Source organism: Cinclus cinclus, chromosome 5, assembly GCF_963662255.1.
Source record: "Cinclus cinclus chromosome 5, bCinCin1.1, whole genome shotgun sequence".
Lineage (NCBI taxonomy): Eukaryota > Metazoa > Chordata > Aves > Passeriformes > Cinclidae > Cinclus > Cinclus cinclus.
Window position 1 is genome coordinate 36,651,115 of NC_085050.1, and position 27,774 is coordinate 36,678,888.

Genomic DNA, 27,774 nt, shown 5'->3' on the forward strand with positions numbered 1-27,774 from the left:
CTCTGAAGAAATCAAAGTCTTTGAGTTTGCCTTGCTTTGTCCTTCAAACCAGAAAGCTCCTCTAACCAAGGGAGGAGTCTAAGTCAGATAAACTATACTGATAAAAAGCAAGTTTATGTTTACAAAGTTTTGTTTTATGATACAGTGGCTTATAAAATCATCATCACTAATGGAAAGATGCTATAAATTTAAAAAACCACATCAATATGTTTTAAGAAACTTATCTGCTCACCCATATGTATTACATCTAGAAGGCTCGTGAAATAATATAGGTAGTCATTTTATACTACCTCAAAATTCCTCATTAGCGACTGCAGATAAAAACACATCCTAGTACTCTCATTATATTTTATCTTAAACCTTGCACTTTATTACTTATGAATTCAAAAATAACATCAAACCAATTTATTTAATACATATACAAGCAAACACCCTCAAAACATTTTTTTAAGAGAAGATCAGAGAAATAACAATATAGTTAAAATTCATTCATTCAACCCTAGCAAACTTATCTGATTGTCCCTCACAAGTGAGGCAAACCTCAACATGATCACTAAAAAGCCTCTATTTTGAGTGTAAGGTAATTTTCCTGGCTGAAGAAGAAACAGGATTAGAATTCAGTTTTTGTCACTTCAAAGTGCATTTTAAAGCACACTACTTTGGGAACAAACCAACCTGTGACATTTAATAACCCTTTGACTTCTGTTTCAGAAATCCTAGTTACCTTATTACTACTTGCCCTTATATTCCAAAGGTATCCCATAGGCTTCTAGGAACCCTGTTGAAATTCAGCTATTCCTCCCAGTTTTGCATCAGTCCTTGGGTATTTCTCTCAATTGCTGTGATCATTCAAAGACCATTGAGAGGAGTCTCAAACAGACATCAATTCCCTCAGCATGGGTACATCCCATCAGGCCCATGGACTTACTACATCCAGTTTACTTATGCATAAATTTCTTAATTTTCAAAGACAGTCTTTCTGTGATCTACCTGTTTCGTTTCACCCCTCATTTTCATTGCAATATGTGGTCAGGCTCACACCTCTCAATACCATCCCCTGTACACAATAAAAGAGATAAAGGGCAAGATAGTACTAGGTCTGACCAGTGTTTATAATACCAAAATCACAGCTGGTAAACAAGGGAGCAAATGCTGCAAAAAGGCTGTTGGGTCTCATGGACCATGTATGCCAACAAGATCAGTAAATTCTCATGCCTAGTACCACATCCTGTGGCCAGCACAGCCTTCAGAAAACTGGAGCTCAAGAAGCTTACCATCAAATCAGGCAAAATAAAAGTTGTTTTTCCATTCCAGCACTGCTGCACATCTGCTGTCCTTATTACATGAGGTACAACAGTTAATTGTGCTGCCATTGAGAATATACTGCTGAGAATATACTGCTTTACTGAGGTAAAGTATACTGAGGCTCTTCATAAAACTACTATAACATATAACATATGTTAACAACATATATCACCACTTTCACCTGTGAACTTCCAAGATACAAAAGCCCAGAACATCCCACATTCCACACAGATCTTAGCAAAGCTGGACGTACTTTCCAATTTTACTATTGTATTATTTGAAAGTTCAAGCTTTAACCATTGCCAAATGCTAATAGACTTGGCTATCCCAGATGTACAGAACTGGCTGGAGGGTAAATATTCTTCAGAATTCCTGTCCTCATTAAGTTTAGATTTCACAGTTATGTTTACTGCAGCTTGCTATTTTCTCAGCAGTGTGGGAGGATTTACTGGAGTCTAAGTAACATGCAAGGCATCTAAACATACAAGAACTCCATGTGTATAAACAGATTATTTCTTTAATCAAATAATTTTCAGTAAACAGAAACAGACCCATCAGGCTCGGATTCTCTTCACTGGCCTATTTAACATTGTGGCCTATTTCTCAATAAAAGGTGGGAAGAAGAATCATCAGTCTTCAGCCACATTTCTGCTGTTGCTGCCCTAAAAAAAAAAGACAAGCAACCAGAAAGCACATGGGAATTATTCCATGTTATTTGTTCCTATCAATACATATCCTGCAGAGAAAGTGACAGCAGGCATGACAGAGACAGAAAGCCATAGGTTTTCTTGGGTATAAAATATTCCTGATCCTGTTTTGAGGAGCTGTACTTCAAATGGGATGCCCTGAAGCAACTGCAGAGAACAATCTGGTCAGGCTTGGAAATGAGGACATTGCCTATTGTGTTTTGGACCACATGACTTTTCACTTTGACTACGTTATTCAGCAACTACACACAACAGCTTGAAAAGCACAGTAAAAATCTCTAGCTTTTCCACTACCCACTTTTACCTACTACCCACTTGAGTTTAAATTGAGCTAATACCAGTAATCAGCAGTATGAAGCAATGAAATGTGTATGTGTGTCTGAAGACATTTCTGATTCCTGCAAATAAATAAGAACTAGAAAAAGCCTTTGACTGTCTTTGTTTCTTCCACCATATGATCAAAAATTCAATAGAAGCTCAATACAAACAATTATTTCTGTAAGAGACTTATGTTTTTGTAAGTTCAACATACTTCAGTGATGTAAATCTAATTTATTCTTATTTTTATTTTTAGCAAGACAGGACAACAAGATCATAGACTGCAGAGGGAATTAATTGGAATTTATTTTGGAGCATTGGATTAAAGAAACTTTTAAACTTCAGTTTTAGGGACAATATATGCAGGCTAGGTTGTGGCAAATGCACTGTATTCATAAAAGAAAAGTAACTAAATACAGTGCAATAACTACTTTTTCAGGGAATTCAGATATGCACTACTACCTGCCTATGTATCTAACTATATCCCTTACCCATTAGTTTAGTAATACTAGCATTTTTGCAAAGTGTACTAAAACACAGAGATTAAGACTCCAACTCTGTTAAATGTGCAACTACTCAAAAGAAACACAAAAATGAAGTCAATCAAAAAACATACTGCCCAGAGAATTCTCATTACATTTATATTTTAACCTCTCTAAAAAAAAACAAAAACAAACAAACAAAAAAAAAAACCAACACCAAAAAAACCAACAAAACAATGGAAAGCAACCACACTGCATGCAAATGTTTTGAGAGAGAACTATTTGGGCATTCTCTCAGTTTCTGAAAAGCAGAGTTTCAGTTATGCAGAAGCCATAGAATGAAATCTGGTTTTTAGAAAGAAATAAAACCTCATTAATGTTCAGGACACAGAAGATGTAACCAGCCCTTAGCTAAACACTCTTATTTCTTTGATTAGGAAAATGCATTTCTTCTGAGAGTTGTGAAAAGTTTAATGCCTATGAAAAATGAGCATAGTTCAGACTTCTAAAAAGGAACACTGCTGGGAGTGACAGTGAAGGGCCAGCACTTCACACATTGACAGCAAGACCAGCAGAAAAGGATTGGAAACACTGACTCCAGCCCATACAGGCTAAAAACCAGACATTATAAGAACCAGGTTGGACATTGTTAATGTACAACAAAAATGCTAATGATTTCATTACCAGATGAATCTATCTATGCCCAGGGAAACCTTAAAATAATGAGATTTCTTGTGATAAATTACTCAGGCAAGCTGGGGAGTATTTGCACATGCGATCTAAGATTACCCAAGACATGGAATAATAGAATGGCTTCAGGTAGAAGGGATTCACAAGGATCATCAAGGCCCTGCACAAGACAACTCCAAGAATCACACCATTTGTCTTAGAGCATTTTCCAAACATTTCTTGAACTCCGTCAGGCTTGGTGCTGCAACCATTTTCCTGAGGAGCCTGGTTCAGTGCTTAATCACCCTCTGAGTGAAAAACCTTTGATCTCATACCCAACCTAAACCTCCCCTGATGCAGCTTCAAGCCATTTCTTAGGGTCCTGTCACTGGTAACCACAGAAGAGAGATCACTGTCTGCCCTTCTTGTTTCCCTCATGAAGCAGGCTGTGATGAGGTCTCCACTCAGTCTCCACCAGGCTGAACAGACCAAGTGACCTCAGCCATGCCTTATATGGCTTCCCCTCTAGATCCTTCATCTTCACAATGCTCCTTTGGATGCTCTCCAATAGAATTTTCATCCCTCTTACATTGTGGTGCCCAAAACTGTACACAGGACCCAAAGTGAGGCTGCACCAGCACAGAGCAGGACAATCCCCTCCCTTGCCTGGCTTGCAGTGCTGCACTTGTTGCACTCCCAGGTACAGTTATCAGCAATTGATCTACAAATTCTAGATGAAAGGAGACCTGTTGCTGAAATTAAGATATACAAACATACAAAACAAAATAAATTATAAAGCTTACAAATGTGTTTGATATGTGTTGGGACAAACATGAATTCCTTGATTCAATAATGAAAAGCTTAAAGAATTGATTGTCTAGTATAAAAACACTAAGGAGCTTGAAACAGGATAGGTCACAACATTTATATTCACTGTTCACACTAGATGACTGCAATCCTTCCCCCAAGCATCATTAAAATCACATTTAGAAAACTATTCAAAATGCAAGTCAGATTCAGTTTTGTTTGTTTGAACAAAGATGGTATGAATAGCAGAATATTTGATAATGTGGAGAAGATAAGAATTAATTTCAACTGGTACATTCAGCATTAAAATAAGTAGCATTTCTCTTTCTACAATAGAAAATAATACTGGCAACTTTTACCCTAGCAGGTGTTTTGTATTCTAGACTACACAAAGCAGCACAAAGCAGGTGAAAAGAGAAGTGAATGAAAACACTCTTCTTGTGGGTTTTGAAATATTTCTTCACTGGTACAAAATTTCTAAATATTTTAGAATAAAAATTAAATATTAATAAAATATCTAAATATTTTTATTATTTTATCATAAATATTAATTCCATTGCTTTCTCTCAATACTAACCAAAACCCAATGTTGCTCTTCACTTGGGTTGACCAGAACTCTTATATTTACTAAATCAATCCTGAAACCAAACAAACTGAGGTGATAAGCCTCTTTCAGATTGTGATTTCAAATTGGAAGGGTGGTGGGGGGGGAGTTGTTTAGTTTGATTGGTTGTTTAGTTTGTTTCTTTGTTTAAACTTAAAGACATGGGTGATTGCAGACAGAGAACAGAGTATTAGCTAATGTAGCTTGGCACCCACTGTGCCAAGGCTTTCACACAAGAGTGGAACAGAAACAATATATGAAAGACCACTCAGACATGGTAAAAATATTCTTTGAGCACAGCTATGAGAGACAGAAAAAAAGCATGGGGAGATATTAGAGGGATGCAATAAAAACATATTAAAGATGCAGGAAAGGTCAAATCAGCCTTAAAATAGAAATTAACCATTTCATTTTCCTGCAGACTTTTTCTACAGCACACACATTTTGCTGTCTTAAAAAGGAAAGAAGAATCAATCCTAACATTTTGAAGTGTTTGAAATACCACAGAAGAAACAAAAGAGTATTATTAAACAGATTTGAAATCCTGAATTTCTCAGAGCACAACCATCTAAGCATTTGTTTAGTTCTACCTATCCCCCTGCAGAAGGTGCTATTTGCAAATCCTCAGCCCAATTTCCAAAGAAACTCAGAAAAAGAAAGTTTATTTGTAATAAAAAGAACAAGTTTTTTCTGCTGTCTTTGCATACTTCCCAGAAAACCAACACTTGGAAGTGGTTCTTAAAGTTTCCTAGGTTTGACTTTGGAATAAAATATTTTTGACGTTATTTTAGAAAAATGTAGAAACTACTGCAGCTGTTGTTTTAAGTAACTTTTTATTAAAATTACAGGATTTACCACTCAGTTTTGTTGCATGTGAAGGTTAATTTTTAAAATTTTCTTTACTAAAGGCAATAAAACCCTTCTATTTGGTTCTATAAAACATATCCTAGATGGTATTTTCAGTCTGAAATCAGTCTTCAGCAGAAGACAACCATTCTCCCTGTGCAAATGGCATACCCTAAACAGAGACAGACTCAAAGTTTACAATACAAGTATCTCTCACAAATTTGCATAAGATGACAGCTAAAGGCTCCAAAGCAGTTAGAAGCTCCACAAAGCCAAGCCCTTTGTAATGTTCAAAAGCTGACCAAACTAGACCTGCCTGCTATACCACACCTGATTTATCTACCATAAAGTTTCTGAAGAGCACCCTTTTCTCAGACAGAAATCACATAACTTTCCAACAGTTCGTCTGAAAGCAAGTCTATTAGTGTCATGGTTTAGCCCCAGCCTCTAGCACAGATGACACGCATATTGGTAAAGAAAAGTAACTCTACTCCACCCAAAACCAGCACAATGACATGCAAACTACTTTGCATTTCACACACACTTCTGAAGAGAGGAGACATTTCCAAAAACGAAGTGCAGTTTGAGACTGGCTGTACTCAACACACAGCAGTCAAGAGATGTGTTTGTTTCTAACAGCAGGTCAGAAAGCATTGTCAGACTTTTGTGTCTCTTGGAATTTCAACAAATGGACTTGCTTCAAGGTATACCCATCAGAAGCATTGAGCCCAGCTTTGTCATCTTAATTGATCCACTACTTCATAGGCAATTATAGCACAAGAACATTTTTTCTCTTTACCTTTAGATGGTAAGTGATACAGTGAGTGTTGAAGGCTGTAACTCAAGTCAGTTCAGTCAGGACACTACTAAAACATCCACTGTAGGTGATTTCACTGATTGCCACAGGAACCTAGCTGAACTGGAAAATGGAAACAATGCAGGCACCTAGGGATACAGTTTCCCAAATGAGATGCTTAGGTGCAAGCCAGAAAAAGATTTGTGGTGGGGAAAAGAGGGCAGAACGAGTCTGGTGTGGCATTGACTCCTTCCTAATAGTCACTCCTGACAACACGTGGCTTCTGGGGACATGCATTGAAATGTCAGGGGCTGTGAAGACAGCAGCAGGTGAGAAAGAAGTTGCCAAAAGACCAATTTACAAAACCACAAAGGGATGATAAACCTGACAGCTAGCTTCCTTTTGTATTTAGTCATTATCCTCTGCAGTTCTGCTAACAGAGGAAGTTGCTTGATGAACATATTTATTATACTGACAATGTAACCTACCACAGCTTCAACGTTATACAGCTGTACATTAGAACTCAAACTTCTTGGAAGCACTCATTACATAATTTCAAGTAAGTTGTCAAAGCAGAAAGCAAAAAATGTATATAAAACATACAGCTTGTTATAATAATATATTTATTTTTTACTTAATCCTATGCAAACAATATCAATATATTGTTTACAAATTAAGAGACAAATAGCTTTTTTTCTCAAAACAATGCAAAAATTAAATCAGACAATTAAAAATTAAAATTAAATTAGAAACATCTCTAACAAGAGCCTAATTCCTCTGCTGTGAATTTCTTTTTTTAAACTCTTATTATGCAAATATTTATGTACTATTTATTCTTTGAAAAAGACAGCTGCAAACATGACAGAAAAATGTCAAGATGTTTCTCTTCTCCCTGCACTGAGAACTGTCAGACTCTGAAGTTTAGCTCTGTTCTCTGAAAACTTTTCATATCAAAATAAATTAAGTGGGATGATATCATTACATGAATCTTTCTATAATAGAGAGAATTGTATCTCAAGGAAAATACAAACATAGTCATGGATACAATTATTTCTGTCTCACTCTTCTACCTTTCCCCCATACACTAATTGCATAACGTCTAATTAAAAGAGGGGGAAAATGCCAGGCAGGGAGAAAAATCAAATCAGCTCCCTCTTTAGAGTTCAGATTCAGAATGACACTAGAGGACAAGAGCCTGGAGACCAGAAAGGCAAAAGCACTCCTTTTCCTGTCACATACAGTGAATTCTACTCTTTGTGTGAAGGAGCAAAAAACCAAAGAACATGAAAAGCAAGTTAGGTTTGCTGTATGAAGATTTTTAGGTCAGTGGTTGTTTTCCAGAATAACCTTCATCCCATTTCTCTGTGTTTTATTAATGCTTTAAGGAGCAATCCCATCATCCACTGCACCCAAATTCTGCCAGTGCATCATGTATGTTCACTTTCTACATAATTCTATACGGCATAAATCAGCTGAAGCATCAGCACTTGGAAGCTATTGGATTATTTTAACTTTTTATGTAACAAAACAAGAGAAATACTTAGCAATCACAGCCAAAAATTATATAAAAGTTGTCACTCTGCTCCCCAGCTCAAAGATCTGCAGATATTAACAAAATGAGAACATGAGAAACTATTTCAGCCAAATTCACTATACAGAAATTTAATAAAAATCATTCTGTAATGAAAAGAGGCCTTTTATAGTCTTAATGTGTAACTAATCAGATGAGAAGTCACTTTAAAAGACGGAGCAAATGATTTAACACCAATGGTAATTTTTCCACTTCCCATAAAAATGAAAGAATTGGGTTTTATTGACTCTTTATGGTTTACCTTCCTGGAAAACAATTTATTTAGAGACATACAAAGATAAAATCCTAAAAAAAATAAATAGTCCAGAAAGCAGTTTACATACTTAGGATGTCGGATGTCTGGCAGGGATCGTTCCAGTGCTATGTTGTTGCTAACAAATATGTTGAAGCCATTTTCCCTATAAGCAGAATCATCATGGTCTTCCTCTGTAAGAGGGTACGGTTTCCCATGTTCACCTTTTCCTACAACAAAACAAGACAATTATTTGCCTCAAACTGACAGCAAAAAATGTACTACAAAGACAAAAAAAAGTTACACTGAACTTCAACTTAGTGAACTTAGTACACTGTGGTGGAACACGTCAAAGAAATTTCTTGCAATGTCTTTAGCAGTACTCCTATTATTTGCAATACAGAAACAGAAAGTAGGTACAAACAAGATGATCCAAAAGCCCCTCTGAAGTCACCCAATTCATCTAGCTTTCCTCTATCCAGACACACAGTCAGATTAAAGCCATTTCATATAGAAAAATTTAAATTGTAAATTAAGCTAAGACCTTTTTTTTTTTTTTTTCCCATAGCAAAATTATGGACAAATGGATCAGTTCCAGCAATATGCCTTTCAATCACTATGAGGAACCTTGTTACTGAGTTACTTTGTATTACAGCATCCCTAATACCCACTCATGCTTTCAGAAAGCAACTTGAGCATGAAAGTTTAGGGTGTCCCAACTTTCCAGAAGAAACAATAAGGAAACCAGATGTTTTGCTCTAGATCTTGGAACACCCTTGCCACTCCTAGGGACAAGACAGATGTACCCAGTGCTTCTAACGTCACAGCACTGTGGAGTTGGTTACAGAAGCTGGTCACTTTTTGCTTCCCCAATGAAATTATCTGCTTGTTCCCTGGCAAAGCACAGACTTCCTATGCCACCTTTTTATTCCCAAGTTAGTTCTCATCATCAGTCACTTGGCTTGCTTAGTACCTACCTCAGGCTACTACACCTCTATCACTTCCAGTAAGAGAGCAGAGAACAAATAAAAGCACTTCAAAGAAAATCAGAAAATGAAAACCTTCAGTTCTTCTCAACTACTTTTATTCTTCCCTTTCTTACAGAGGATGTACTTTTTAAGCTTCAAAACCCTTCAAGCCTACTCAGGTTCTCAAGAACATATGCTTTCCGTATGAAAGCATACTGAAAAGACCATCTCATTGATCAGATTATAACCCCTCTGTCCTACTACCACCAGGCACACTCTTAAGAAAATACCTCCTTTTACCTGGACTCTCACAGAGAAATTAATCAGCTGGATTCACTAAGTGATCAAGGGCATGTGATCCTCAGCTAATGAGGAGCAGCTACATGAGTGGATGAAGAAGAAAGCAACCAGAAGCTGAGAGAAACATCCAGAAGTACTCTTAAAGCTTCTAAGCCTCTATCAGTGCTCTATTTCACACTGACCAAGCACAAGAAATTAAAAACACAGAATATGCAATTAAAGGTGGTGTAGTGACTCAATTTCAGATTTTTTTTCAGCCAAAATAATATCTTTTATTCCAAAATTTGTGCATATATTTACAATTTCATTGAGATTCTTAATGAAAACAATTACTGTTACTTACAAGGGGGAGAAATTAACTCCTATAATGAAGTCCTTTCTGTTTATGCTATTTCATTACTAACAGGTATTTTGTCAATTTTATCCCCAGATGCATGGAACACACTGACACAATGCAAAATCTGAGACTCAGCTTCTATGTGAATCTTTATGACTTCATACTGTTAATGGGGAGGAACTATGATTCTAAAATAGCTGCTAATGAGTCAAAGCACTATTCCAAATTCAATGGTATCAATGATACCAATGGTATCAAATATGATTCATAGTAAAGTAACACTAAGCTAATATCATTTGACCTAAGACAGAAATTTTAGCCCTTCTCTTTCAGTATATATTCTACATAGACCAGAAGTAAATATTTTAACTGGCTATTAATAAGAGATTTATCCAGTTACCTAGTTACTTATTCATTATTTCTATATATAGAGATATATATCTATATGTATCCATTTATCTAGTTACTGATATTTTAAACATTCTGAAATAAATTACCTATATAATTAAAACATACTATTGCAAATAATTTTTTTTTTTTTTACTATACAATTTCCTGTATATTCCAGCTATTTATTCTGTATAAAGAAAGGTGGATTCTGGCTTCGCTTCTCTTAAATGAGTCCATTTGGCTCTTGACGAGATGAATATTTGTCCTGAGTTTTCTTCAAAATGTCCCTTGCCAGTAAAACTGATGAAAAGCATTTTTAAAGCAGGTTTCCGTTCTTCTGCATCAAATATGGAGTAAAATCACTGTGCATAAAACCAAAAGCATAGTGTCCTGATTTGAAAAGGCAGGTGTGTGCTAGGGAAGAGCAGGGCCTTCCCTTGAAATGGAGCCAATAAACCCCTCCCTCTGAATTAGTATAATTTTGAAATTAAGGGGCTCTCGGGCAAAGATACGGGGATAGGAATAACAGCTCTTTACTAGTATATCTAAGAAGACAAACAAAACAACCACAACTATGAAATGAACACCAAACAGAGCAGTAACCCAGTTCCAGTCCTTCTCAGCCACAGGAACCCTTCCCTGTGCTGCAGGTACCCTGGTGGGCAGGGGCAGGTCCTGCCCAGCTGCAGGAGGGCTGGGGGTGATGGCTGCAGTGTCCCAGGTGGGAGAGGGATGGAGGAGAGACTTTTGCTCATGGTGTTGGTCACAGTTCTCCAATAGGATGGTTGGAGACGGCAGGATGAAGTGAGAAGGCAGCAGTGCAGGGTCCAACAACAGAAGAGGCAGCTCCAGGCCTTGGGCTGGTGAGGGTGGAGTAGCAGCAGTAGTGACCATCCTCCTCGGTCTCCAAGAGCAAGAGAGCAAGTGCCTCCCACCTCTTTTATCTGCTTTTGATCTCGAGGTGTTCCCCCTGTCACTAGCCATCAGTGCTTCTTAGCATGTCAATGGGAAAAAATTCCACAGAGAGGAAAGGAAAAAAAAAACAAAGAAACCCCAACACGTAGATATCATGGTTGTTATTTAGTGCAACTTGGGATTGGGCAGAACATTCCCCTATCATGCTGTGTAAGTATTTGACCAAATTGCTTTTGCACTTATGCAGTATAGCTCAGCCATGAGGTGAACTAGAAGGTGTGAAGCATGACTCTTTCCCAACACTTGGAAATTAAAATACACGTGTAGAGCATAAACAGAGGCTTTTGCACTTTTTTGAATGTCATGACTATTTCTCCCAGTTTTTTGTTTGCTTGCTCTCTCATCCTGCAGCTCCTCTTGATTAGCTAAGGATCATTAGCTAGGGTAGCCCTGTATCAGATCCAGCTGGAAGTAGTTTGCTAATTCTCTAAAAGAGCTTTGGTAAAAAGAGACCATTCGTTATGACTGACCATGGAAGAAGACAGAGAGCTCAGAAGATAAGCATTAAAAAAAATTAAGTACAACTTTTGCGTGATCATTAGGCTTGAAGGACTCCCTTTCTAGAGAAAAGTGCCATGTATGAGAATGCTCAGCACTAAAAAAAAAAAAATCACAGGAAACTCTCCTGTCAATGATTCACTTTCCTAGGTGTCTGACTGTAATTTCTATCACTGCACAATGGTTTGGAGGTGGACCTATACGGCAGGATAAAAAGAGGAAATTTCTCAATACAAGAAGACTAAAATTCTGGGAAAAGAACCCAGACTAAATACAAATTTAAGTATAATTACTGGCTACAAGAAGAATTCTTTAAATCTGTTGACAAACAGAAGTAAGCCCTCTTATACTGTCTCTTCTGTCTGAAGGCAAAACAGCAATACAGAAAATGCAACAAGGCTATAAAGTACTGTATAAACCTAGAGTAAAAAACCCAATGGTGAATTCTTTTGCCTCTTTACATCCAAAAGGGGACTCATTCAAATGTGATCGACAAAACCAACCCAGCACTAAGACTTGATACTAACTCTTTGAGGATGGTTTAAAACTGCAGTAAGAATAATCTCATCAAATAAGGATAATCAGAAGTTTTAGTTCAGGATTTTGATTAGTCAAGAAAGGGAAAAACCTAACAGTACAATAATGACACATATATTCAACCTGGGCCCAAAAATTCCATCAGAAAGCTCCACTGCATGAGAAGCCTTACAGCAATGTTTAATTCATACAGTGTTTTTTACCTTTGTGATTACAGAATTATTAGTCTGATTTGTGACTCAGTAATGAACGTGAGCAGAACGAAAATATGCTAGGCTTTCCTCTTAAAAAAAGAAAAGGTAGAGTGAGATATTGAAGGTATCAAGATAAAATACTGGCTTGGCCAAGTATTAGATACTCTATAAGGCTTTTTTAGCCCTACTCAGGGATGTTACAGTCTCCTAGGAAACCATACACTTCATACCTAGCCCTAAAAATTTTCAGCTCTATGCTAGACAACTTGTGCTAACTGATAGTTCATGGATACCTCAGTTGGGCATCTTCTGCTTATATATAATGCAGATACAGCAGGAGGAGAATAAGCCCTCTTGTTCAACAGATGGTTCAAAGGGAAAACGATTAAGGTGAAACAAGAAAATAAAAAAACATTCTCTATATTCAGTAAAATGGCTCTGGATCAGCCACATTGGTACAGTTTCCAGGTACTATAATTATAAAGAGAACAGGGATATTGTTGGAAAAATAGATCAACTGTAAATCATTAGAAAATGCAAGTGGAGTTCTGCATTAATTCCATATGCAATAGACAGGGGACCTTGCTTAAAACTATACACAACAAATAAAATGGCAACAGGTTCTCATTTCAGGGTATTTTGGGTTTTCTTTTGGTGTTTTGCTTATAGAATTCAGATGAACATTATTTATAATTCAGCAGGCAAGTTAAAAATGATTGGCTTTGTAAGTTCAAGAAGTTAAGCAACTGCATGACAACACAGGAAACCAAGTGGATAAGGAACATAAGCCATTCAGTGTCTGTGGGGAAGAACTCCGCTCAAATCAATCTGAATTATTTACTGTTTATACTCACTGCTATTAGTTTACTCAGGCATGACTGCACATCCATACCAAGTCAAGACTATAATTCACATACCTATTTAAGCACAGCCTTTAATTTAAGCTTTTGAGCATCCTTTAACCCTAAACCAGTAGCAGGGAAAAAGAATTCTCCATATGCTAAATGCTTTAGTACATATAAGGATTTTATTTTAATATGTAAACCTACAAATAATTAAGTCTTCATACTTATAGTGTATTTTATTATTTTGGATAAGTTAATTCTGCCATTATTTAAAATATATATTAGGAATTATCTCTAAATATTCCACCAAGAATCTAGCACAGTTCGGCTGTGCTCATCACACGAACTCCAAGCTCATCCTCTCTTATGGAAGTTCTCAGAGTGAGAACAGACATCTAATCTTATCCTAAAGCATCTTTCAATACAGAACTGAAGTCCCATGAGGAGAGAATGATTGTATTTCTTAGCAAAGGCAGACAGAGAAACACAAATTCCAAATGAAAGGAGTCACACATCAGCCTCAAAGAAAGAGTGTGAGAAGTAAAATGGGAAACAAAGATCAGCAGCAGAATAAAAGCATCTGAGTCAGAGTTTTGACACATAATTTTTCACAAAACAAGCTTTTTTGATCCTTGATACGGCAACTGGCCAAGTCAGAGGGCAAAAACTCCTTTTAAAGCACTCTGTCATATCTTTTACATAATTTCTGAAGTTTTCCTAGAGCACAGTTGTATAAAATTCTCCCATCTTTCACTGCAGAAATCAACCTCATATGATTTGGATAAGTAAAACAGAATAGCAACTCAAACTGCCAGCACATTCTGCTTTTTTGGAAGTGAATTTCCATTTGAGTAGAAACAAAATAATTGTATTCCTTATTTTTCCTTTTCCTCACAGACAGGGGGGCAGGGTGCAGAAATCACCTTCTCCTTTCATACTTGAAAAGGAATTGCTTGTTTTGAGCAAATGCCTTCTGTGGTTTTGCACATGTTAATTTCCAATAAAATGGGTGAAAATTTTAATTTAATAAATGCATGAATGATCTTTGACAATTTGTTACAGAGACAGAAAATTAAAACTGCATGTCTCACATTAAATTCCCTTCATATCAAATAGAACTACCCAAGTTGCAAAAATTGTGCAAGTGTATATTTACATGTACATAAAATGGCTTTTCAGATTGAAAGTAAAGAACATTTTCCTAAGGTATATCCACTAAAACAATTGAATAGACAATTCAGGGAACTGTGGGATCCATGTTTAGGCATGCAAGAAATGGTAACATGCTTCAGAGAGATAATTGATACCACTCTGAATGTCTATTAAGGTGGATCCCAACCTTAAATTTCTATGAATGCTATGAGAAATAGGAGGAGAACTGACTAAAGGTTCCCTCAGAGTCATAAAATTTGCATCAGAAACTGAAGTATATTCATCTCAAGTTTATTCTAATTTTTCTAAACTTCTCAGAGTATCTCACTCAGTTGTACAATTTCATTACCCTAACTTATACTGAAGGGAATGGAATTTAATTAATTTTATATCAATGGAAATAGGATCAAAAGTATCTTTAAAAATTATTTTATTACTACTCTACCTTGTAGCAGCTTAAAAAGGCACTACAGTAAGATTTGCAACACTTCAAATTATTTATAACAACTTTGTCAAGGTCGGAGGCAATATAAAAGGCTTTTTCTTAGCATTACAGAAGTAATCACACTTTACTTATGCAAAAACCTTGTCAAGGAAATCCCTAACAATAAATTTTCAAGCAAGAATAAATGATTTCTTTATAAATCCATAATAAAATGTATTTATTACAGTTTCAATACCAAACTACTACAGAAAACAATCAAAAATGCATTCAGTTTTCTGTTAGAAAGCATTTAAGTCCTACTATTTTATCTATCTTCAGATGACAGAAGTACCTAAAGGTTTTCTTTTCCAAGGATCATGTTGTCCTTGGTAAGTGGTTTAGAGATGCTATCGGGAGCAAATATGAAGCTTTGTCCTGTCTGGATTGCTGCTACAGTAATATGATGTCAGCAGGAGAAATATGAACTAAAGTGCTTCTCTCTTCAGGAATAGCTTTATACAAATAGCATAGGTTGGCAGAAAAAACATAGAACTTTGTTATTTGACTGCCTGCTCACATCCAGAACTAAACAAAAACAAATCAAACCACAAGAACAAAAAACCAAGAAAACCTCCAATCAACCAAACAAAAAAAAAAAAAAAAAAAAATAAAAACAACAGAGAAGAACATGCTCCTTAAAAAAATTTAGAAGAGTACATTCAAATTGTACTGCAGTTGGATCTAGAGTATTGTTTACTTATCATTCACATGCGGTAAAAATGAAAGGAACCTGTTCTAACACAGAATTTAATCCCTACTTACAGCAGTGATGTGTTCTGCTATTCCTCAACCCAGAGTGGCTAGGAAGTAGGTAAAGGAAGAGCATTTACTGGAGAGGAAATGAGAGGCACAAATAGGAACCTCTCAAATGTGCTTATTTTATAGATGTTTGAGAAGCATTTCTATAACAAGAATGTCCAAGTGAAAAAAAAAAAGAGTAAATTATAGCTTCGTAACTGTATTAAATATAATTTCCAGATTTCCATGGACTTAACTGGCCTAGGCCAACTCTTCATGTTAATTTAAGATCAAAACTTCTATGTCAGACAGCAAGGAAAAAACGGGGCAAGATTTTTTTTTAAGATTTCACGAAGCAGGAAAAGATAATTACCAATATTCTGTGCGCATCAAGGACATGTTAGCATTTCATATGCTTTTGTTTAAAGTGGCAACTAGAGAAAATGATACAAAATGACAGTGGGTCAGGCTGAGCAGCACAGAAATGAGGAGCAGTAGCGGCAGTGAGCAGAAGAATGAATGAGTGTACCAAGTGGAGCAAGCAACAGCAACATCTGGCAGAGTGACAGAAGCCCCAGGTCACAGCACAAAGCCTGGAAACTTCAGCTGGGGTTTGTTGCCTCACAGGACTCCACAGTTCCCACGAGTAAGGCAGGTTTTGGCTCAGGAATGGGAAACAATCAGCTGGCCTAGCTGTTGCCTTGACAAAATGCATTGGAAAGCTATTATTGTTATACTTTAGGAATTAGCTCTTATAAACATATATAACCTGTTTATCTCTAATAAAATATTGTTTGCTGAGTTAATTAATTTGGAAGAAGAAAAAATTAGCTCAGTGCTTTTGAGATTAATTCTTGCAGGTATCTAGGCATTTTGCTAGATATCATTTTAAAATGCAGCTTGGCCTTTACTGTTGGCAAGTGTTGTCCTAGCAGAAAAAGCACATTACACAGGTAACCACTGGAAAAATCCAACTCTGTATCTCTCAAATAACCAATATGAAATGATTGATAGAGAAACAAGAAACTGTGGTTTATCTTAAATATGTACATTTTTTTCAATTAGTAATTTTCAATTAACTAATCAATAACTATTTTTTAACTTTTACAGCCTGTGCTTTATGGAAAATTTAAAGTACCACTCCCCTTTTTCATTCATTTGAGACATTAAAAATGCAGCCTCTAAATTTCCAACATAGACATTGCACAGTAAAAATGCAGAGTGTATATGTGTCTGAGGGAAGTGATTGCTTTAAAATACATCATGAGGTAAACTGGTGGGATTGTTTTGTTTTAGCAGAAGTATAACTGCACACGAACCCTGAAAAGTTAACTGTCCAAAGGCTTGAATAAACATTTCACAAAAATAAGCAATATAATTTTCCTTAAAAGATACAGCTTTTAAAACTTATTGCAACTACTACAATGGCTTGCTGGCTGGAAAGACTCATTCTAACCTCCCATTTCCACTTTAATAAATCTAGCAAAAATAAAAGACAGAAACAGACCATACTACTTGGTTTGTCCAGTGTATTTAGAATGCCTCAGTGTACAGTGCAAGATAAGCAGCAACACATGCTGTTTTGATATGAGTTGCTCTATCACTGCAGCAGAGAAGCAATATCCTCAGTAGTATTCTGCAGGCTGAGCTGAATCTAATCATAACTCTGTAGCCAAGGGATGCACAGTACATCTTCTATTTAGTCTAACTACTTATCACCAAATGCCACAGCCACCAGAATGGTTTTTTTTCATTTAACATTAGAACAGACTGGCTGTAGACCATTAATCAGAGCCAAACACTGAATAAGCAAACATGTGAGAAACAGAATTCAACCATTAAAAAGGCTTTACAGTTTCATTTAGTAACTGAAGGACTTGCTAGGATAAAAAGTATCGACTATGGAACATGACCTGGAAAAAAAAAATCTACTGAAAATGGTAAGGTGTTGGTTTCAGTGCTTAAATGAATTTAATTAATACAAAATGCCTCAAGAACGGCATTCTAATGGTCTCTAATACCAGAAAGTCTTTTCTAATTAATGTGTATGATCAAGCTGATATCACTCAAACTAAAGTGTCCATAACAGTGTTAGGTACAGGAACTAAACAGATCCACAAAATTAATGCAAAATTACAGTTGCACAGGTAGTGTTTCAGAAAACCCCGAAATACAAAATGATAGGGTCGTAACAGCCATAATTAACATAAGAATTATCCTTGCTTCTCTATTTTCTTCATTTTAAGACATATTATAACCATGTGCTCTTTACCATATATTATCATGGGAAAACAAATAGGATGTTCCATGAAACAAATTTCTTAATATGGAATCTTTTTTTCATTAATTCAACCTAAAATTGCTCCAGAAGCTGTCTTTGAAGATACCACATGAAGAAGATGGAATAACCTGTAAAAAACGAGTGTGAGTCAACAGTGTACAGCAATGCAGTCACTCTTGTACATGAAGCATTATTCCATGATGTATATCCTCCGGAGAACACACGAGCTGTCACAGCTCCCAGTAAATTTGGATTTGACCTATGACCCCTACAAAAAAATCCTGAAAGAAAACAAAACACGAATACCCCCAAAAAACAGCAACCACAAATCTATAAATCTATAAATGTAATAACCATTCTTACATATGGAGATAGTAAATATTCGCAGTTGAAGTTTGAGGCAGACTCAAGAAGCGGAACTAAGCCATCTGATTCCCTACATGGTGACTCAGTGGCAAGGACAAACTTTCTCCTTCTGTAAATCTGAGAAGAATGCCAATAAGAAAGCAGCATTTGCTCGTTTGGGGTGAGTATTTCACAGGTAGTACAGAAATGGTTTATTGCTTTTTCAGGTCTCTTCAGATTTATATATTATAAGCTGAGCGTGCAAATAATTACCAGGGATAATGTAAAAATCAGGCACCTCTACAGACTCAGAGATACAAGAATTATCACCAAGGCAAGGAATATAAATCCAGATGACCAACTGAGACAAAGTAATGCCATGGTCTTGGGACTGGCCTGCATAAGCCCTTCTGCTTTACTTGGAACAAAATTCATTTTGTTCTATCAAACCCAAAGTAACACTTTGACTCCCAGCCCTCTTCTTCTTTTCATGTTTTCTTTTGCCATGTCAGACACATTGCTCTTGTGAAAACTTTCGATGCTGCATATACTCACTACCACTGCACTTCCCAGACACTGCCTTTCCCTCTCCTTAGGAAAGATACAATGCTGCAGTCATTAGGATTGCTTTTTATCAAGCATTTTTAAATACATGGTTTTTAAAATGGTTTAAAATGCACTATTTTCAAGAGCCTTACAACTGACTAGCATTCCTGTGGTAAGAAGGGCTAAACTTAATGCTTGACCTGCTCTGAGCACAGCACAGCTCTCCACAGCCCTTGTCCTCCCTCGCCATTGATTCACATCTTTCTGAACAAGTCTAATTAATGCCAATTATTTTTCAAGTGCCTGACAGAAATTTGAGCAAATTTCCTGTACTAAAGACAACTGAAATTTTCAGTCAATACATGCTGTTGAATCAGGCAAAGGCAGAAGTGGAGGCTTCATGAGCCACCTTCAGCCAGGATCTGAACACATTTTCAACTAATTAAAGTATTTTCTATTCAAAAGGACAACTCATCACTTACAGAACACAACTAGACATTTATCCCAAGGCCACATTTATGCATTATTCAGTTATAACCCAATATGTCAATTGGGAACTTCCTTGAAAAAGTTAATTTACTGAAAACTCATGTCTGGATTCAGTCAACATAATTTTCTGAATTTTGTTTTTTTGAAATGGTAGGTATCTGGGTTAAGAGAAGCAAATAAAAAATACATTCTGAAAGTCAAAATTTTAAAACTGCAGGGTTTTTTATTTTTTCCAAACCTTACATAAATGACAGAACATAACCAATATTAATAAAGGAAAAACATTCAAATTAAAAATTTTTGTTGTAAACCAAAACAATACTTTCTAATTTTATGACACGTGGAAAAAAGTACCAGCCCAAAGTCTCATATATGCACAGTTTGAAATTTCAGGTGTATTTAAAGAAAGTCTCTAAAAATTTCTTTCTCACTGAGAAAAATTTTAATAAAGAAGTTAAATTACATTATGCAGATTTATGATGTATTTATGAAGCACACAGTAGCTCTGAATTCTACTTGTGGCTGTATGATCAAAAGCCCCTCAATAAATCCATTTTTTGAGGAGAAATATCTTCAGCAACCACGTTCAGAGAGCAAGCATACAAGTCTTCCATAACCACAGGTAACAGAGGAATAGGATGTGAATCAGAAACTTTAATTGTAAGTTTTGTTTCAGATGCATTACCAGAAATTCCACCATTTAATTTTCCAAGTATATTTAAAACTAGAAAAAAAGAAAGAATAAATCACCACACCTCACATTTTCCAGAGAGGAAAAAATCTCATTTAGTTTGTCTATTTTCTTGCTATTAATTCATCTCAGCATGTCATATGATTTAACTCAGAGAAAGTGTTTCTGTATATATTTAATTTGATTTTGTCCTGTGCTTGCTTAAATAGTAAACCAACATATTTACAATAGTGAGAGAAATTATGACAAAGGACTTGGACTGGATTAAGAACTGATGTTCTACTGTGGTGATTTGACCCTGGTGGAATGCCAGATGCTCACCAAAGCCACTCCATCACTCCCCTCCTCAGCTGGACTTGGGAGACAAAATATAATAAAAGGCTTGTGGGTTTAGATAAGGGCAGGGAAAGACCAATCATGGGCAAAGACTCAAATTGGGGAAAAATTAACTTATAGTCAAGAAATACTCAGGGTCTCAAAACTTCTATGTATGACTTCAGAAGTCTCAAAAAAAAGAAGAAAAAAAAAAAAAAACGAAAGCATGATCTTTATCACAGTTTATTACAGATTTTAAAAGACTGCTCATTGTATAAACTGGGGGAAAAAAGTTATTTCAATACCAGGCTGAACTGGCAGAATGTTAGTAACTTGCTTAATGTACTCATTAACAGCAGCTAATTAAAATGTCAGCCCTCCGGAACTTTTAACTACTCACAGCTTTCACTCTTTTTGTGAAGCATATGAAGTTTGGATTTCTTTCCAGTATAGCCATTTTAGTGAAAGCTGAGAAGAAAATATATGATAAAAATCCAATTAAACTAATATTATTTATTTAGAGGCTTCTTTTCTTTTTGTGTGACAATATTAGAAATAGATTAGTCTCTCAATGAAAAAATCCTTGAAGAATTTAATAACCAGAGTTGCTCAGAAAGGAGATCTGGGAGGGTAACAGAATCAGTATCCTTTTAGAAAGTCTGCAACTTGCCCTCTGGAGATTACTCCTTCCCCACTTTACACACCAGTATACTCACTGTGTTTCAGATCAGTTGTAAACTGGCATGGAATAAAACTGAAAGAAGCAAGTAAAAGTACCAGTCACCTCATATACATTAATAGCAGTTTCCAAAACACATACAGGCTATCTAATTACTTAGCATGTAAAATAGAAGTAATGGTCAGGGCAACCTGAAATCACTTCAGCTATCTTTTAAAAATATAAATATGTAAAGCATTTCATGAGAAATTTTAAGAGAAAGACTGTTTCCATGTTTTAAGAATACCTATAATGAAACTTAAACATGGATCTTGTTGTTTTTTTTTTTTAAATCTGAGTATTTTTCCACTGAAACTCTTGAATAGTAAAGCTGGCAAGTTTTGCTATTCATATTTTAACATCTGCAGAACTTTTAATCAAGATTGCCCCCCCAAAAAAGGTAAAAAAAAAATATTTCTACCAGAAATAAACCAGAAGACTTGTCACACAGGTTGGTAGAACAAAATGTCACTCCTAGAAATGGGTTTATTTTTCTACTTTCCTTATATTAGGAGGAAGACAGATTCCCCCAGACAACATTTCACTGCAAACATGCAGGGCCAACAACTCTGTGTTACACAATCCCATCCAAAAGGTAGCTCTGTTCCTTGGGAAGCAGTGATTACAGGGCATAATTCGATGAGCCAGAGTCTATAAAGGAAATTATAGCAAAACAATAATATATCTCTGCCTTTTCACATATATTCACTGGATGTCAGACAAATGGTTTCACCACTCCAATAATTTTCCTCTGTCAGGTTATTTAATGAAAACAGGAAGGAAAAGAAAGTCACCTTACACATATTTCAGTCATAAACTGCGTTGAGATAACTAAAATAGACTTTTTTACTTGCAAACTTAATATCTTCAGAAGAAAGAAGCTATGACAGGAAAGCAGGCACTATTTATTTGGTTTTATGGCTTTTTTTAGGAATCCAAGCACATTGTTGGCTTTTTGAAGACTGAAAGGCTAAAACAATACTCCAAAAATGGTTTTGTGAATGTAACCATGTCCCCTTCTTCTCTCCTTCTCTGTATATGAGTTTACACAGCAAACTAAATGATTTTTATTTGTTCCACTGAGTCAAGAAACAATTGCCCTGAACTGACAAACTTGATCATTTTTACACCCACCACAAGAGTTAATAAGATCAATTTAGATGGTCTGTAGAGCTCTCCTCTTCCTTGCACACAGACAGGCATAGCCTGAAGGTCTCTAATCTGTTTGGCTACTCCAAACATTCTGCAAATGAGCCCCATGTTTTGGAAGACTATGTAGATAAAATCCCCTTTCCAGAATTACTACAGAACATCTCTCTTTAAAACAAAAACCAAACAAAAATCCAAACCAGCCAAGAATCTACTAAGATCTCCTAATAAATATTAGTCCTGAAAATCTTTAAGCACAAAGAGAAAGATGCCTAACAGAGCCAAAAACTGAACCATCACTGTAGAGTGTAAATGCCAAATTAAAAGCTCCATTTTAGCTGAGATGTCCTCTCATATCCCTCCCTTCTAAAGTCAAGTTTCTGTTTTGTTTTGTTTTTTTTTTTTTTTAGGTAGCAACTCAATTAAATCCCCAACTATTACCCGTTAAATACATTCACCGATCTCAGCTCTAATACTGAGGTAAGCCCATGAAGACAGGTCTTCACTGCTATACAGAACAGGTAATATTATAACTGGGACTATCACAAGCAGATGGCATCTGCTTTTTATTGTTGTGGGGTTTTTTTGGTTTGGTTTGTTTGTTTTTTTTTTTTCTTTTTGTTTGAATTTATTTTTGCTTTGGTTTTCTTTCTTTCTTTCTTTCTTTCTTTCTTTCTTTTTAAAATAGTGTGCGCACTCAAATCAACATTCAAATACAATGGAAGAAGGTACTAGAGAGTAAACTTTGGTTTGTTAAGGATTTGAAACCACATATCCCCACACAGATGAAAATGTAGAGAAGGAAATCTAGCAACTTTAGTAATTTTTCTAGTAGAGCACTTCTTGAAATTTGGATATTAGTTTCATTCAAGAATATGTATCACTGATACAGTGAGAGTTAATAGATATTTCTAGCCAAGTTTCTGGAAATAAAATTTTCTTCCTGCCTATCAAGGTACAAATCAACACACCAATTCCCAGCACACAAAAGCATGCAGAAGATAATTTTCAGTGTCCTGAATAACAGGAGTCATATTATGAACTCTGCTTCCCCCCCGCTTGGTCACCCTAGTAGCTCTTAAAAATTAGTTTTCCAATTACATTTAAATTCTTTAACTGATGAGTTTCCAAAGTGCACGTGTGTGGCAGGGGATGGGAACAGGGAAGAACAGGGAAAAAATCACATTTACTTCAATCACAAAAAAGGCCTCATATCTGGCCAAGGCAACAGAGGCATTGTGCTTTAAATTAGAAGCTTGGAGCTGACTTACAGCCACCCATAAACTGCTTTCAAGCGTAGATTTAAGTTGCAAAAGTTAGTTCTATCATGTACACAGTTTTCTGACAGAGACAAATTCTATACACCTTTATACTTCCCACCTTCTTCTGCAGCAGTGTAATATAAAGTTGTAACCTGAGATCCAGTGAAAATGTGTACCCAAGCTACCGGTTCAATAAAACTGTGAAATGCCATTTCACAACCTGAGAAAGCCAGCCTGTAGTTTCCCCCAGAAAACCTTAAGGCCTTGTGATGAAAAACCAAAACACTAAACTGTATTTTCTAGCTATCAGGGTTTAAACTTCTAAAGAAGCCACCGCCAAAAAAAAAAAAAATTCTCTTTCCAAATCAGTATTTAAGAGTATAATCGTTTTATCATGCTTGGCACTCAGCTCCAGGCTGATCTCACTGTTTTCAGTAGGACATGCAGAGCATTAAGAGTAGTAGAATCAGATCACAGTCTGCAGCACTTTATTTATGGAGCAAGTGCATTTTAATATGTGAAACACTTTATGTAACTGCAGTAGATTGCACCTATCTTTCATATAACACATCCTTTATGTGCTGTCTCCTTGACAAGCCATGATTAACATTACTGTTTAGAATTTTTTAATCATGTTAGACTTCCATTATGACAAACAAACATTTTTCTCTTTTACAAACAATACATTGTAAATTGCATGAAGCATGTTCATGATTAATGCTATGAACAATTAAGTTATGACTGTTTATTGAGACCTTGGCTACCACTACAGTTCCAATTATACTGCAAATCCTCAAATTCTTTCTAAAGGAATTGCAAATTTGAAGACCTAAATTAGATTTAGTGAACTTGTTTAATATATAATGCTGACGAAATTCCCAGTGAATAATTCTATATGAAATATGGCATAAATAATTCACTATTTTAGTATATACTTCTTTTCCTGCACAAATTTTTATTACATTTATCTGTATAAGTATCACAGAGCTAACTTTTTTCATGGCCAATAGGGAATTACAATTAATGTTGCTTTCTGTATTACGCTGCCTCATATCTTCTAGAAACACTCTGGCACTAGGCTTGACAAGTTCTTCTGAATTTAAGAATGGGCACTATTCAAAATTATTATAAGGATTAACCAAATATTTGAGCAGAAGTGATGGAAAAGGATCACCAGTGCACAATTTCTTTAAATGACACAAACTTCAGGTGTTCAACACTTGCTACTGCTGTACAAAAAGTGCTAGTGTCTTTTGCCTTCTTTTGACATTTTACCCCACGAATACAGAGCTCCAATCTATTTCCACTGTCATCACAAACATACACAGGTCGCTTATTTTTCAGTATCTCTGCTTAGCTTGTTTATAAAACCAATCTGTATGAATGTTTGTTTATAGAACTATAGAACATACTGTCTGTTTGTTTATAGAACTAATCTCTATGAAATGCCTGCACTGAGGCATGTAAAGGTCAAGATCTTTAAAATCCCCTTCTCCCAGACAAGGTAACATTTTGAAGAAACAGAAAGGTAAAGACAATACTGAATGAAGGAAAGAATTACAACCTTCATTCCTTCCCTCCCCATAAAGCTAACCACACAAATAGGAGGAACAAAGACTGCAAATGGCTCAGTAACTGCTGGAATAGGCATTAGGTGTTAAGGCACATTCTAAAAGGTTTTTCCTTTGAGATCTTATTAGCAGATGAGCCGAGAATGGCTCAACAGTCAAACATAAAAGTATTGACAGCCATATCCATGAAGTCACTTACTCTATTCCTTAGCCAATTCCTTTGGAAGACAAAGGTTTTTATGCATTTATATTAACACAGATTCTTATATTTTATTATTCTCTCAGAAATTAGGTTATTACACTCGATTTTCAATCCACCTCATGGAACGTATTCATATTCATTTCAGCATACACATGCAATCAGACAAAAATACCTACGAAGCCTTATAAAGGAAAAAATAAAAGACTGCATTTAAAGAATAAAAATTGAAAACAAAAGCCACTTGCAGTAGATAATCTTTCTATGTGTATCGTATTGGCTATTAATATCACTGATAGAACTGATTACATGCTTTCAGAAATAAAAGCTTATTTTTTCCCTTTTCCTATTAAATCTGTTACCCTTTTGAAGTTAGTACTTTACACAGGAAAAATTATCAATTGTAGTTAGAAATAGGTTGTCATTATCAAAAACAGCACCATATTTGAATATAAATATTCAATCTGCACTTTTTTAAAAAGACCAGGAATCACACATATGAATCCTTCCTCTTGCCTGAGAAGGGCTGTAATTCATCATTACTGCTACTATTCGTAATTGATTATAAAGATGAGAATTTCTTGAGTGAAGTAGATAAAGTAACTTTCAGAAATGGAGGAACAATGACATTGACTGATTCTTGAGGACTTTTAGTTTCACGACCCAGGCCATAAATAAAGAGGTGAAACCAACATGATGTCTTCTCATGGATGTTTCTGAATTACTACCTTAGGCTTTCATGGCTCTCTCCTGTGAATCTCATGCCTCATGGGAGCACTGAGGGATCTCAGACTCCTAGTTCTGCACAGAAACCATGGAAAACCAGTGCTATCAGAGCCACAGAAGTTGCCATGCCCCTGAAATGAACGTCTTGGTAGAGATGTCCTCAGAGTCCTCCCTATACAACTGATGTAGGGAAGTCTCTGATAAAACAAAGAAATGGCAACTACAGTAACTGATTCATGCAAATTCAGGGGGCCTCAGCATCCAGGATCTCTGCTTTCTGTAGAGATATAGGAAGATTTACAGTGCCCTGCCACAACAAGCATTGCTGTAACTGGACTAATACACACACCAGGAGTTACCTGGGTCATTGCTACACAGGCTGTGATTATGTCGGGTGCACCCACTGCTCTGAAATCCAATGCAAGAGAACTCTTCTGATATGCAGAAGACATTGTTTATTATTTACCAAAACAAAAACTGACAGATGTAGGATTTGCATTTGTTTACAGTTCTCATATTTTTAATGCAAATTAAGCATATTATTCATCAAGGCATGACATCAGTTGTATTCCCAAAGGAAAAGAAATTAATAGAAACAGGTCTTATTTTAAATTCTGATTTCTTGTCAAAAAGCTGGCATGACTTAAAAACTCCAATAGTCAGTTGCTCTGATTAGCTTATTTTGTTCCCTCCCACTCCATTGTAATATCTGATTGACTTAATGGCTCATTTTAGAAAATGGAAGCAATCAAACTTCTTTTTTTTCCCTCCTTCCAAAGTATCTATTACAACTGTTTAGTTAGGAATTACTTTTTTTTTTTTTTTTAAGGTTAGCTTTTGCTTTCCTTTTCCTATATTTCGGCCACTGGTTTTGAGCTAATGACAAAGCAATATTCAGAGAAGAATGGAATTGATGGGGTTGACTGAATAACTTAATTTTCACTTCACTACATCTATTCTATTCCTTTCTGACATTGCATAAATCAGGGCTCGGATGACTGGCAACTAAATGGGTAAATTCCCTGTTCCACCAACAGTGTAACAATTAGTACTTCTGTAACCCAACAGCATTTCCCTGTCTTCTTGAATTCTTCTATCAAAATTAACCAACTAATACTGTTAGAACTGGTTTGGAAGTCTTTACAAGTGCTTTTAAATTAAGTTCTGGCTACATGTAATGCCTTGTCTCTCCTTCCTTCACCTCAAGTACCCTCTTAAGTAGCATCACCATGCTAACAAAATGTGCAGTAATGACAGAAGCATCATAAACAAACATTTGAACCTCAGGAGCTCCAACAAAGCCCTGCAAAACCAAAAGCAACACAAGCTCATTTCAGGATTTATATGCAAGATCATTTGTCATTTGAGACACAAAAAAAAATGGGCTAAAACAGTTAAAATTAATAGAAATAATACCTTTTTCTCCTGCATGTCTTGCAAAAGGCTTTACACCTGACTTCAAGAGAGACCATTCAAATTCAGAAACATAGGTTTTAATTGGTGGAATGAAAGGGGATCAAAATATTTGGCCATGACACAGTAGTAGTTGTGAAGAAACTAGTACCACTCCATAATTAGAAATTATGAAATTCACATTCTCAGTGCTTAGGAAATCGTAAGCTTTACAGATAAACAGCCAGACTGAATTAAAATGCACTTCACACCTTTCTTGTTTTCTGTACAACAATCATTGACTGCCTTTTCTGA

The 27,774-nt window shown here is 35.9% G+C and overlaps 1 protein-coding gene across 1 annotated transcript in view; it reads right to left on the reverse strand.

Annotated features, from left to right (window-relative positions):
* Positions 1-27,774, reverse strand: part of GALNTL6 (polypeptide N-acetylgalactosaminyltransferase like 6) — a 435,822-nt gene that overhangs the window by 244,902 nt on the left and 163,146 nt on the right. The window contains exon 3 of the mRNA XM_062492844.1: positions 8,449-8,587. Coding sequence (XP_062348828.1) covers positions 8,449-8,587 — 139 coding nt within the window. The remainder of the gene's footprint in view (positions 1-8,448; positions 8,588-27,774) is intronic.